Here is a 13,548-nt window from a genome sequence, read left to right as displayed (position 1 = left end):
TTAAGAATAGTAGTTGGTCGAATTTTATACCCCAAGAGAAAGCAAATTCGGAAAAATCCTTCAACATCCCCAGGCCCTATGGGATGGCAGTTGGTTGAAATTTTATACCCTAAAAGATGAGACGATCACCCGCGTCTTCTTTTTTGGAGAGTCCCCCCACCCTGGCTCTCAAGGAGATGCGGGCACAAACACAGAGCGAAGCATAACTCAAGCATGAGAGCACTGAGGGGCAGTTATGTGGCATTCGCCAGCACATCGAAATACAGAGAAAAGCCTCTTCTAGCAGGGAAAAAATAAAATATTTATTTATGGAAAATTGACCAACATACAAATACAAAAGAAAAATAATCTATGTCTAAATTATTTTTTTCATCCTGTGAAATAATCTACGCATGGAAATTAAAGCTGACTATATATGAAATGCTGTACACAATGGTTAGAAAACATTTAAGCACAAAGTACAGTTGTGATTAGTTTTTGGTTGCCAGAGTAACACCATCAGCAAAAGGGAGCATGGCCATGGTAACTCGTTCATCTTTATGGATCTTCATGTTCAGCTCATGGATACATTTGGTGCCCTCATCCATCTCCAATGGGTCCTTTGTAACCTTTCCATGGTAAATCACCTGAATAAGCAGAGCAATATTAGTAAGTCTGTTCCAAAGATTACAATGTCTGTCTACCTAACCATCCATCTATGTGTCTGTCTGTATGTCTGTCTGTATGCATGGGCTGTCAACTCACCCGCATTAGGCGGGTGTCCCAAAATTTTGGACCTCATCACAAGGCTAATGTTTTGAGAATCTTACATTCTCTGTATTCACCCACATTGGCTCTCTTAGGTATTTTTCACAGATTTACTGTATTTCTGTCCAAGTTGGGTTGACGACTATGTGTGTGTGTTTGTCTGATGTATCAACAGAGGAGCTTTAAAACAGATGCTATTGTGAATTATATACATACATTGTCAATTGCGACCATTCCTCCTTGTCTAAGGAGCACCAGAGACTTCTCATAGTATATCATTTGACTTGGTTTATCAGCATCAATAAACACAAAATCATATGTACCACTCTCACCATTTACAATAAGCTCATCTGAAAAAAATAGTGCAAAAACATAATTTTACAATCTAAAGAGATCAACATGAGTACTGTAAATAATTGTATACAAGGACACTTGTAAATCCTGACTACTCTGATTAGTTAAGGGTCCATGTGTTATTAGAGGGCACACGTACGCTTGGTGTGAGCAAAACTTGATTGCTCTTGTCATAAAAAATATTTTAACTACTGGGATACCTGTGGTAGCCCAGTCATAAAATGCAACTGTTTTTTTTCTGCTCTGGATAAAATTACCACAACCAAAGCAGCATCTACATTTGGGGGCCTTGCAAAGGGGGTACCTGTCAGGCAAGACATGATGGTGGGAGATATGTAAAACTATGAAAATTATTTTAGTTTTGTTTTCTTCCTAAAATACCGTTATCCCTCATTCCCAAATGTAGATGCTGCTTTGGTTGTGGTATCTTTTTAGAAGTGAACATGTCAGTAGTCATGTGAAGTCGTATGTAAAACTATGAAAATTATTTTATAAGTTTGTTTTCTTCCTAAAATACTGTTATCCCTCATTTTAATTTAATGGAACATTTTCAATGAAATCTAGAGAATTGTCTTTGTAGTGTTGTTTAAGAATATGTCTTATATGCTATAATTTCAAGTCTGGATATTCTATTCATTTGATTTCAAAATTTGTTTGTTTAAACAATAATTACATGATAGCATAAATCATCTAAATTATATTGTTAATACAATATGATAGCATAAATAAATATTGTTGTTCACCTTGCACTTACATAAATGAAATGATAAATTTCATCTAAATAAATTTACCCCTAAGTGATAGCACATTGGGGGCAGTGAACCAAAGAAATTTTTAAGAAATAATAATTTTCAAATGCATTCTAAGTTTTCCTGAATTTTGTTTTGGTGCTCGTGGGGATAGTATATGTAAGATTTTTACACTGCAAAAGATAGGACTACCAAGCCCAATCTACTTTCATGGAGCACACCTCGAGTCCATTTCCACCCCCCAATCAGGCATTTACAAGATTATACATATATTCTTATTATATCCAAAGGTGGTGGACAGTTAAATCTCTGTCATACATGTCACAATACAGGGCCAAAACAAATTGCAGATCTCAGGTATCCAAGTCAACCCATTGCGCAGGGTATAGTTGTGGTATAAAATAAATAGATCTAATTGTTTTGTGCCATCATCTGTTCATCTACTAATTGACAGAAGCATGCAAAAACGGATTAATGGAAAAAAACATACCCAATGTCTTTATTGCTGGCTGGATGCGCAAATCAACTTTATCCTCAACTCCTGCCTTAAGAAATGATAGACTATGTTACAATGAAAAAAGGACTAAGGGGGAAAGAAAATAATAAAAAAGTACCTCTTTAACTAAACTAGTAAAGTCAACAGCCTTCAGACTTTCATCAGTTACATCACATGCCACGACCTTTCCTCCAGAAGGTAGACACATTGCCATATTAATAGTGTTATAGCCAGTAAAAACCCCTAGAAATAGAAAGGACATATATTCATATAGTGGCTGTGTGAGAGGAGGGGGTTATGGGGGATGCACTTAACACATTGACCCCTCAACCCGCCTGTACCGGCTTTGAGAAGTACCCACAACCCAAAAATGGTCTTGAAGATATGCATCCAACCAAGGTGTTGGCAACTACTCTTAAGCCAAATAATAGCACAGGTTCTTTGACAAATTTCTAATCGAACAAGGAAAGAAAAGCAGAATCACCCCTCTCAATAAAATGCTCAAAATACCACACAAGGGAGAGATATCAGCAAACACAGCTCAAGACACAAATAGATACCTTTATTCTGATCCTCAAGGTTCATTTCCATGGCCCCAAAACACAATGTCTACTCCTTGAAGGCTTGTAAGACCACTTGGATGCCTTTACGGATTGCAAAGCATTCTGGGAGATCCAGGGGAAAAATTACGAGGGGAGGGCCAGTCAACACCCCTCTCCCCAAAGTCAAATGGTTTTTTATAAGTCTTTTCACACCGAAGCCAAACAAGTCAATTCCAGGTCATACAGACCCAGAATAGCAGTGTAAACAATTTTGAAATCAATTTGGTTTCAGAAAAGACAGCATTTAGGAGAGCTGTGGTGATTCATTAGAAAATTAATTTCTCATCCAGGCAAAGCCAAACAAGAAAAAATCATCATGAATCCACCTTTGCGTGCAAATATCCATAAGCAAAGCACTCAATTATGCCCCAATAGACTTCATGATGTCCTGAGACACTCTCCTAATATGCTCATAGCTGTATTTTTTATGAAAAATACAAGCAACCATCAACTTGTGCTCGCTTCAGCACAACGACGAGGGATTAAAAGTGGGGACCGCAAAGCACTGTTGGAAAGCTAGGATACCACTGACTAGGTGCAGCTGTGTTTGACTTTGAAGGGCTGTATAAAACTCAGAATAGGGGGGAGGGTGTCTGTTTTCAGTCTGTTTTTTGTAAATTCAGCTCAAAAATAGCCAGGAGTCAATGGGTTAAAAATGTTGATTATCACCACCCAAAAATCACACTTTGAGATAATTTTGCCCTCGTATACAAAACTGTTTACACCCTATCATATTTGTTCTGAAAACAAGCACCAGTATTTACCCCTTAAAACATCATAGCGTTTAGGCAACCTACAGATTGTGAAGCTTACCTATCTCAATGCACTTTTGGGGGTTAAGCAGTGGCAATATGACTCTAAAGAGCTGTGCTTCTTCAGGAGCAACAAGCATGAAGCTTCTCTGAGTGTTTTTGAAAGTAGCCTGGCAACAAAAAATGTGAACTTATTAAATTAAAATAATCAATTAAATTAGTCAGACCAGGAATATTAACTTCATAAGCAGGAGGATTCCCTTGTGTTCTAATGTTCACTGAAGCCTTTTTTTCTTGCTATGTTGTTGGCTTGTTGTTGTGTCAATACAGGTGCAGGTTTTGGGAGGGGTTGTGGATTGGGGTTGCAACTCTCCTATTGGAAAAAACATGCTAGAAAAAGTTAACTGATGTGTTTGGTGATCTAGCACACTTAGAAATCACTTCATCTGTGCATGTGGAACTCAGACGGGTCCCCAGGATTCATTCAGGGGGGGGGGGATGCACAGTCATAGGTATCATATGGAAAAAGCAAATGGTTTGAGGATTCCTTAATAAGAAAGACCCACTTTTGGCTGCCAAGGAGGGGTGTGCAAAATTGTCTCTTGAACCAATTTGTCATATTTCCCTGCTAGCAGAGCTTTCCAATTTGTCATATTACCTGAGTTTTCTTCCTTTTTTTTTCTATCAGTTCACTTATCTGTTGCTACTCTGTTCTTTCACGTTCTTGTTTGTTTTTGTCCACAGGAGATGGCTTTGCCAATCGGCATTGACGAAACCCGGATCAGATTGGATCGGAATATGGAGATGACAGAAAGTTTTGCAATGTTTCTGTGGAGATTATATGTCCCAATGACAGGATCGAGGTCAAAACAACGGTACTTAATTTATTTATTTTTTTTTTTGGGGGGGGGGGGGCGAGACCCATCATCTTTCTCGATTTTCCTAAAAATTGGGTTTTAAACTGTTGATCTTTTGCGGAATATTTAATGCATCGTGATGAAAACCCTTAATGTTGTGCTCCACATGAAAAACACACTTCTGCACCAAAATCAGGTACACTTTATTGGTATTTCGAGGTGTTATTGCACTTCATAATGCAAGGAATTAGATAGATACCCTTAACTAAACACAGTGTCTAGGATTTAAACTCAAATGCCGACTTGTACGCTTTTTTTGCTAGGCCCGTTTCAAATGTTGTATTAACGTCGTGTCAAACTCAATTCCCTTATGTCCTTACAGTTGAATTAGTAAAACATGCGGAGTTCAATACCAAGTCACGCTTATGTAGTGTAGCTCGACCGAAAGACCAAATAGAAGAGTCGAGTTAAAATAGATTTTGGATGAAACGTCGCGCGCGTTCGAGCCAACGCTGCCACTGAGTTTGAACAGGGCCTGAGAATCTCATCGCTTTATGAGGGCCTCTCTTAACCTAAAAGTAGTAACACAATGTTCTAGTTACAAAAAATCTGAAGACTACTAAAATAGTGTCACAGCACCCTTTGAGACGATGGTTTATGAAATACCGAATTCGCCACTATGAAGTACCGTTGTTTTGACCTCGATTGATCCCTTACCGTGTCATTATTGAGATGAATAATCTCCACAAAAACATTGTGAAACTTTCTGTCATCTCCATATTCCAATCTGATCCGTTCCAATCCGGGTTTTATCAACACCGTTTGCAAGTAGCCTGCGTGCAGCCGGAAATAGTTCCAGAGGTTAAGCTTGCGTTTACCAGATGTACGCAGGCTATTTGCCAATAGCCACTATCGAATCCCATCGAGCATGGGCAAAATTATTTTTGCAGTTACCATGAGAAGCCACTTTGAGCTCCTCTGAACTCTCTCTGTAAAAGCGCTTGCTTGAGGTTAGTAGCAGATTTGTAGCTTATTGAGGCTAAAGTTTATTTTGCTGTAAATAGGACTATTAAAATACCAGAAGACCGATACTCCAGAATTTTACTACATAAGTTAATACAAGGCCAAGACAATCAATGACAGCACTCATTTCAATAAGAAACATGTGTCGATCAGCTTCGAACTTCTGCAATCTTGAAAGACAACTTCTACTTTAACAATTCATTCTTATTTTGTTTATGCGATGGTATTAAGTGTGAGCATTTTGTTGTCAAAGGTTCTGGAAATCTGATAGCTTGAGTTTCAAAACATTACCTTATTTGTAAATCCATCTCTAACAGCTGTCACACCTCTCAATAAAACAGGCTCATAACCAGTTTTCAATCGTGTAAACCAAAAGGTAGGCAAAATACAGAGAAAAGAGGCCTACTAGCAGGGAAATTTGCATGCTCAACGGGATTTAATATCAACAGAGAGTTTTCTCCTCTAGACACAAACAAACAAGAATATGTAAGAACAGAGATGCAACATGGCCCGGGGTGGTCAAGGGTATAAAATTCTTACCAACTGCCATCTCTTAGGGAGTGTTTTAGGATTTTTTTCCGATTCTGCTATCTCTTAGGGGTTTTAATGCCCGGGGAGTAGGATTTTTCCGACTCTGCTATCTTTTAGGGTGTCGCACGCTTAATGGTGGCCTAATCGCTCAATTGTATAATTACAATAAATACAAGTCAATTGGTTGATACTTCCAACCTTATTGTCGATAACACAATAATACAGGATCCATCAGCCAATTTAAACAAGCATTGTTTTATTAATGCTATCTCTCAGGATAAAAAATTCCTTTGACCGTTAAAAATTGTTGTTGACCACGCCCTTAGTGCTATCCTTTAGGGTTAAAATTGATTTTGCTGTCAAGCATCCCATCTGTTTTTCTTGAATTCCCTCCCCCCTGGGCTCAGTGTTCAGCCGAGCGTACCTATTGTCCAACGGCGTCGGTCAAGGAGTAAAATGGCTGCTTACTCGTTTTAAAAAATGGCTAGCGGCCAGGGAAAATGATTTAGCTCGGATGTTTTGCCACATATCGAATGTAAGTGTACCTTGGCATAGGTCTGTTTGTTGTATTTTCCTCGCGTATGCGACAGTATTTGAGTGCTACCGAAAATGGCGCCTCCAACCTTGTCTCTTTCCTTAGTAGGGGTAGAGAAGTCATAAATTCCGTTAAGAAACCCCCGTCAACCGTCAACTATCTTTGCCTTTCAAATTATTTAGCATAAAGTTACTTTCACCGGGGTTCGTCGTTACTAAAATTATTACCGTTGCATATAACACCAATGTAGTTTTGATTTACATAAATGCTGTTTATAATTTGATTTGGGTATTTGATTTTGCCACCACGCGAGTCTTTGGAAAATTGACAGCCGACGTATTTCGACAGTGGCCTGTATTTGTGTCAGGCGTACTTTTATTTTTCCTCTACAACTTTTGAAAAATAAAATCGCCAGATACTCAGGCTACTTACGACTGTCACGACCATATGGAAACCAGGCTGCGCTGTTGAGGGTGTTGGGCAAATGGATTATGCATACCCGTAGCCAGGATTTTGAACGGGGGGGGTTTGTTTACCCATTTAGCGGACCATTTTCTATTAGGAAGCTCGTCCTAGCTTGCAGTAGTACTCAATTTTCCTTCATCGTAATGATATCAATCGCGCGTTAAAGTTCGCTTATGATCAAACCGCCTAGAAAGCCGTATATTTGCTAGATCCTGAGTAAGATACCTAATCTAAGCACTGGTCTAGTCAGACTGCTGTAAATGATAGTGGAACCATGTAGAAATTTTCATTAAATATTGTAGGTTTACATCCGCCATTGATTTGCCGTGTCCCTTTGACCTGGTTACCTTGCACCTGTCAAAATGTCAAACTAACCAGGACGTGATGTCACATACTCAATACGCTTTTGGAGCACATGGCTAATTTACTTACTCGAAAGAGATAAACATAAGATAACTCATAAAACTTTTTGCTTTTATCGCATTTAAAATGACCGGATCTCGATGCGTTGTTCAGGATTGTGAAAACAATCATAAAGCAGGGAAAAGCCTTTATTTGAGCCCAAAATCGGGTCCAAAAAAGGCAGAGTGGATACGACTCCACTCGAAGAATTTCAATCCGTTGGGTCGTTTTGTTGTGTGCTCGGACCACTTCGAGAGAGAATGCTATCACTTTGGCGAGGGGTCCGAGTTAAAGCGCTATTTGATAAAGGGATCCGAACCAACAATTTGGAAACCAAAGAAAACCATTGCTTCACCATCGGACCGGGAATTGCGTCAAAGAGCAAAGGTGAGTTTTATAAATATCTCTACATGCTATTTTTCCTTTTCACCAATAACTGCCATGGAAATTCTTTACCCCGGCCTAAATAATTTCTTAGGTACAGTTCTTTTGCATTTAACGGATATTTATCAAATAGTTTACATTCACTTCTTATTACAACTCTCCCTGTACTCATGTTTACAATGATTTCACGCATATATTATTGCTAATCCCCAACATTTCCTTTCTAAAATTCAAGTAAGTACTTAACTTGTAGGCTAGCTCGCAGTCTTAGAGTGGTTTTCAAAATCCCGTGAAGTACTATTTAGTTTATTTACTACTAATACACTGCAATGTCTTTGTTCTCTTTTGTTCTGGCTTGACTATTACATTAAAAAATTTTGTTTAACGGGATTTTGAAAACCACTCTATCTTTCTATTACGTGATTACTGTTGGAGAAAGCGGAATTTTTCACTTCATAATCTGTTTAATATCCCAATTACAGGAAATTAAGGAGCTTTTAGCAACAGCAGGTGACAGTGGAATGGTAATAATATTTGTTTTTTTCTTATATTTTTTCTTTTTAGATAATAAATTACTCTAGTCAATTAAAAAAGGTTTTTTAAAAGCAGGAAGTTCTTTAAAAGCAGGAAGTATTTTAATTCAAAATGTCTGAAATCCTTGAGAAAACATATTTTCGCTCTCACGTGTTAAATTGGCTATCTGACTGTATGTTCTTTTGATGGCTTTCTGAACTCAATCCTTAATTATTTTCTAGGTGCGAGCTCATGAATCTGCCACAACATCTTCCACGGTCTCTACCTTGGACCTACCTGCCTCAGCTGAAGACACACCAACTGAAACCATGCCCCCCCTTAGAAACCCTCCCCATAGACCAACCTGCCCCAGTTGGAGACATGTCAACTGATAACTTGCACCTCCAAGAATCCCACCCGGTAGACCCACCGGCCCCACTTGGAGATGCGCTAATCAATACCATTACTTCACAAGGATCTCACCCCATAGACCCACCCGCCCTAGCAGAAGACACACCCATAGATGCTACGACCATACCTCCCAGAGCCAATGTGTTCCATGTAGTTGATTAGGGCAGTGAGGGGTCATTATTTATAAACAAATGATCTAAGATTTCTGTTTTTATGTCAGCATAATGGAATGAGCTGAAAATATGTACATACAATTGTCAATTCAGAGCAATTTGGCTAACATGGAAACTGATTAATGAGAAATAAATACGATGTTTCACTGCTCAATTCCACCAGGTGCAAGTGCTTGCACTGTTCACTTAAGAGATTAGTCATGAAGGAAGAATACCAATGCTGCATAGAGCTTGCAAAAACAGCAAAACAAATTGAGAATGTGGGTTTATAGAGATGTATTGTTGACCATCCAGGGCTCAGTGTAGATTGTCCCAACGAGTGGTTACTATGCACAGAAGCTGCTGGAATAAAAACAAGGAAGAAAAATCCTATTCAAACTCCATGTCTTCAGAGTTTGCATCCTCCTTATCCTCTTCAAATCCATGAAATGTTTCGCTAGGGAATGCTTCCCGTATTTTGTTGTAGACACAACTTGGGAGAGATGCCCTCTTTGACCACCCGACACACTCATATACCAGGCGCACGTATTGTCTGTAGGCCACAGACCTCAGAAATCTGAAGAAATAATAATAACATCCTGAAAATGAGTTATTGGAATGGGAGCATTGGAGTTTTGACAATAGGAAATGAGTGTGGGATTGTGGAGTGAATTCAAAGAGGTCAAGATGCATTAATAAATATACTGTATGCTTTGCTTTTAAATTATAAGCTTAATCAGCATTAATAGCTTCTTGGTTTTAGGACTTCAATACTGAAATAATATAATATGTTTGACTTTTGATCAGATTTAAGACATTATGTATCTCTTGCTTTTTCATTTTCCTAAATTAAAATCCTCTCCCCTCCTTTTCTTTTGTTAGCTAGTGGGAGCATATATTTACATAGATCTTTTATCTTTAGAAACTTACTCAGATTCGGATGCATTTTTTGCAGATTTGACAGAAGTATAGGATTTTTTCTTCCTTGTTTTTAGTCCAACAGCTGCTGTCCGTAGTACCCACTCGTTGAGGCAATTCACACTGAATCCTGGATGGTCAACAATGCATCCCTCCAAACCAACTTCTTGTAATTTTTCGCTGCATGTTGCAAACTCTGTGCAGCATCGGCATTCTTCCTTTGTGACTAATAACTTGAGCGAACAGTTCGATCACTTGAACCTGGTAAAATTGGATCACCATGAGCAGTTGGTCGTTACGAAACATCAAAACAACAATATAAAAATACCTACCATGTGGAAATACTTGCTCCCTTGAAAATCTTCGGAGAAGCTCCTCTTCTTGCTCATTCTCCTCGTGGAGTTGCTGCTCGTATTCAGCAGCCTCTTCCTCGTTTGGGACGGGATCGAGGCTTTCGTCGTAGCCATGAAATTCACTATCCAAAAGCTCGGGTTGTGATTCAAGAAGCTCCGACTCTGAGTCAAAACTAGAGCTTACGGATAACTCTTCGCTTTCTGAAATACTGCGCTGCCTCGTTAACTAAGCCATAAGACTTTAGTTCGGAAAGTGTCGAGATAAAAGAAATTCTTGAGTATTTTCAACTAGAAGCGGCGTCTGAGCTCGCGAAGCGTATTGAGTATGTGACGTAGGAGGTGAGAAACCGCATCCTTTTCGCGGGCTCAAGAGAGATCACACCAAAACAATGGCGGACGTAAAAACGATGTTTTAAATGCCATAATTCACACGCCCAAATTCACTAATTAAATAGATTATGCACTTGAAGTATACATTGAAGATGTAGGAAGGACTCGAAGTTAATAGAAGCTTGAAAATACAGGTCTAAATCTGGTCATAAGCGGACTTTAAATAGGAATACATTCTGCCTTGAGAAAACTATCACTGACCTCTCTTAGCTTGCGTAGAACCTCTGGCTCTCGCAGGGAATTGTTGATCACATACTTCATAACTGGGTCATCCGCCTGATGATGGCTCTTTGCGATTTTACCAGCCATGACGGAGAGTAGAATGATAAGAGAAGATACACACTCAAGAGTTATACTGTCTCACATTATTCTTAGAAAACCACATGACCATCACGTGCTTATGTGACTATTGATTTGCGATTACTCCACAGGTATACCGTAACTCTTTTCTGTACAACAAACCTTACAGCATACCACGGCCGGCCTTAAGAGAACGAGAAGTCGAATCTCTAAATTCGAGAATTCGATTCATTCATTCAATTCATTCTCCATCCCTAACAGGCCCGTACCCAGGATTTTCCTTGGAGGGGTGCGAAATTTTTCCGGGGGGGGGGGGGGGGGGGAGAAAGTTCTTTGATAAAAATTTGACCGCCCAAGACTAAAAAAAACATGGAGCATTATCTCCACGATGACAGGCAATCTGCTACCGATTCGCTGAACATTTTCCGGATTTTCTGCTATCAATGAGTAGTGACAGAAACATGGCGCGGAAAAAAGCATGAAGACATTGTTTCGAAAAGAAAATCATCAAGATCAGCTCAACTGTTCCTATGAGATCACTCTGAAAATAGTTTAACTTCATTAATGACTAGCTACAACGGCTATGGACTTTTTGCCTCACCTGTTGTCAGATTTTGAAGTGAACAGCGGTGAGATTTCCGTAACCAGCCGAGGTACTGTTGTAGGAAGCAATGTCACAAATTTTCTGTATCGTTATTATTATTAAAATCTCTGACTTAAATAAAACCTCTAAGGTCGCCAAAGATATTGACCAGCTTATCTTGTGTAACGAAGATTCGGAAATTTGGGCGAACGCAGCTTCTAACTGTTCTTTTCAGAACGGTTGTCTCCCTCCCTCACTAAACTATTAGTACCTACTTATTGAATAGGGAAAAAATACAGATATGTATATTCAACTTCGGTTGAATCTAGTTACTTACACAGTAATTCATGTCATTTTTGTAATTAATGTTTAGATGTTATAACTATTATTGTTGGGATAATAAAACTCTTTTATTAACTTTTTTTGTTGTTACTGTTAGCTATGTTTTTCTGACACAGGTTCTTGGTGCTTGTGTATTTGTTGGTAAAGTTTAGCTATATCAAGGTCTACAGTTCAATTAAATGTTCAGTATCACATTTTATTCTAGGTATGAGTACTGTTTTGGCCTCTCTTCCCTAGGACCAATGCTTTATGTGGTTAAGATGGACATACTGGCTCCCAGGTGATACCCCAAGATTTTGGTTTTGGAGGAATCATTGCAGAAATAACCCTAAATACCTAAATGGATGTGTCTCATACCCTTTAAAGATGTCAATAGAAAACAAAGCAAAACACTATTATATGAACTCTTTACAATTTACTCATTTTTTTAAAAGCATCTATCAACAAATATGCACACCCATATGATAATTAACCTGATAATTTGACCCAAAAGGCAAAACAACAACCCAAAAGATAACACACATTCCATGAGCTGTTAATTATATTTATAATAGTTCAATCTCAAAATATTTGTGGATACCAAAATCCTAAATGGAGTAGCTCCGCCCCTCCCCCCAAGTGAACTGGCAAATCCCCATGTCCAGAAGCTTGGTGGCCATATGATCTTTGGGGTCATCGAGTGTGTAAGTTGCATGAAAAACTGCCAAATCAAACTTCTCATTCATCAGTGGAAAAAATGTAAATACATGAATAATGTTGCTTAAAATTCTTTAGTCAAGCAAAGCTTATGACATACAACATTTAAATGAGAATACAGTACCATTGTGTAATGAATATACCAGATTGATCTCCCCTACAACTTTTCTAATCCTTTAAGTAATGTTGAGGAATAATTTACAACCATACTGCTTTTTGATCTATGGCTGTTTTGTGATGTTAAGCAAATGACAACACTATTCCTACCGTCAACCCCTGTGAAGGTTCCATTGCCAGACAAGAGGGCATTATCTGTGAGGAGAGCTTTCAATTGTTACTAGTCCCCCTGGCCCTCCTAATATGATCTGACTGTGATAAACCAAGCACCATGCTAGCAGAGGCCCTTTTCTCTGAATTTCCCTGGGCTGGCGTTCGCGGGGTATAAACCAATTGATACATTTATTATATCATAAAATATTTGCAGTTTTTAAATTTTATACAAAAATCTGCTTATACCCCTGGTTATTTTTCTAAAAAAAATTCTTTTATGTGTAAAGATAACCTTTGATTCACACCAGACTGCAAAATGTTTTACCATTGAGTAATTGAAAGAAAAAAGAATAGCTGTTGTGGAAACCTTTTCTCACAGATTGGCATTATTTCAATGGCTGTTACACTCTGTATTTTTATCATAGAACAATACTAGACATTTCTTGCATATATTTTTATTTCTCTAGGTTGTATTTTAAAACAAGTAGTATAAGTATAATATTACAAATTTATTTAGTTATACTCCAGTAATCCTTGCAATTCAGAAATTTCTTTCATTAGCTAGACCTTGTAGGCCATGATTACCAGTGATAATACAGCAAAGGCCTTATTACCTGTCCCTCCTCACAACCACATTTTTTTATTTTAAAAGAGCATGAAAACATAGAGCATGTAAGCAATACCTTCTCAAATGAGACTCCTATTCCCCTCTGGAGCCAATAG

At 38.4% G+C, this 13,548-nt stretch overlaps 1 protein-coding gene and 2 long non-coding RNA genes across 3 annotated transcripts; 1 reads left to right on the top strand and 2 right to left on the bottom strand.

Moving 5' to 3' along the window:
* Nucleotides 1-280: 280 nt before the first annotated feature.
* Nucleotides 281-11,025, bottom strand: LOC116611515 (probable caffeoyl-CoA O-methyltransferase 1). The gene is made up of 6 exons (XM_048729268.1): nt 10,836-11,025; nt 3,762-3,870; nt 2,465-2,589; nt 2,341-2,395; nt 964-1,097; nt 281-626 (listed from the first exon to the last, which is right to left on the bottom strand). Exons 1-6 carry the CDS (start codon nt 10,941-10,943, stop codon nt 471-473), a joined length of 687 nt encoding a protein of 228 aa, XP_048585225.1. The 5' UTR covers nt 10,944-11,025; the 3' UTR covers nt 281-470.
* Nucleotides 4,643-12,351, top strand: LOC116611518. The gene is made up of 2 exons (XR_007312014.1): nt 4,643-6,646; nt 12,065-12,351. It is a non-coding gene; the product is annotated as an uncharacterized LOC116611518 (long non-coding RNA).
* Nucleotides 9,968-10,829, bottom strand: LOC125568018. Its single transcript, XR_007312012.1, has 2 exons — nt 10,224-10,829; nt 9,968-10,152 (listed from the first exon to the last, which is right to left on the bottom strand). It is a non-coding gene; the product is annotated as an uncharacterized LOC125568018 (long non-coding RNA).
* Nucleotides 12,352-13,548: the final 1,197 nt, after the last annotated feature.

This window comes from Nematostella vectensis, chromosome 6 (genome assembly GCF_932526225.1).
Source record: "Nematostella vectensis chromosome 6, jaNemVect1.1, whole genome shotgun sequence".
NCBI lineage: Eukaryota > Metazoa > Cnidaria > Anthozoa > Actiniaria > Edwardsiidae > Nematostella > Nematostella vectensis.
The sequence above is the reverse complement of the archived record's forward strand: the minus strand, read 5'-3'. Positions and strand labels throughout refer to the sequence as shown.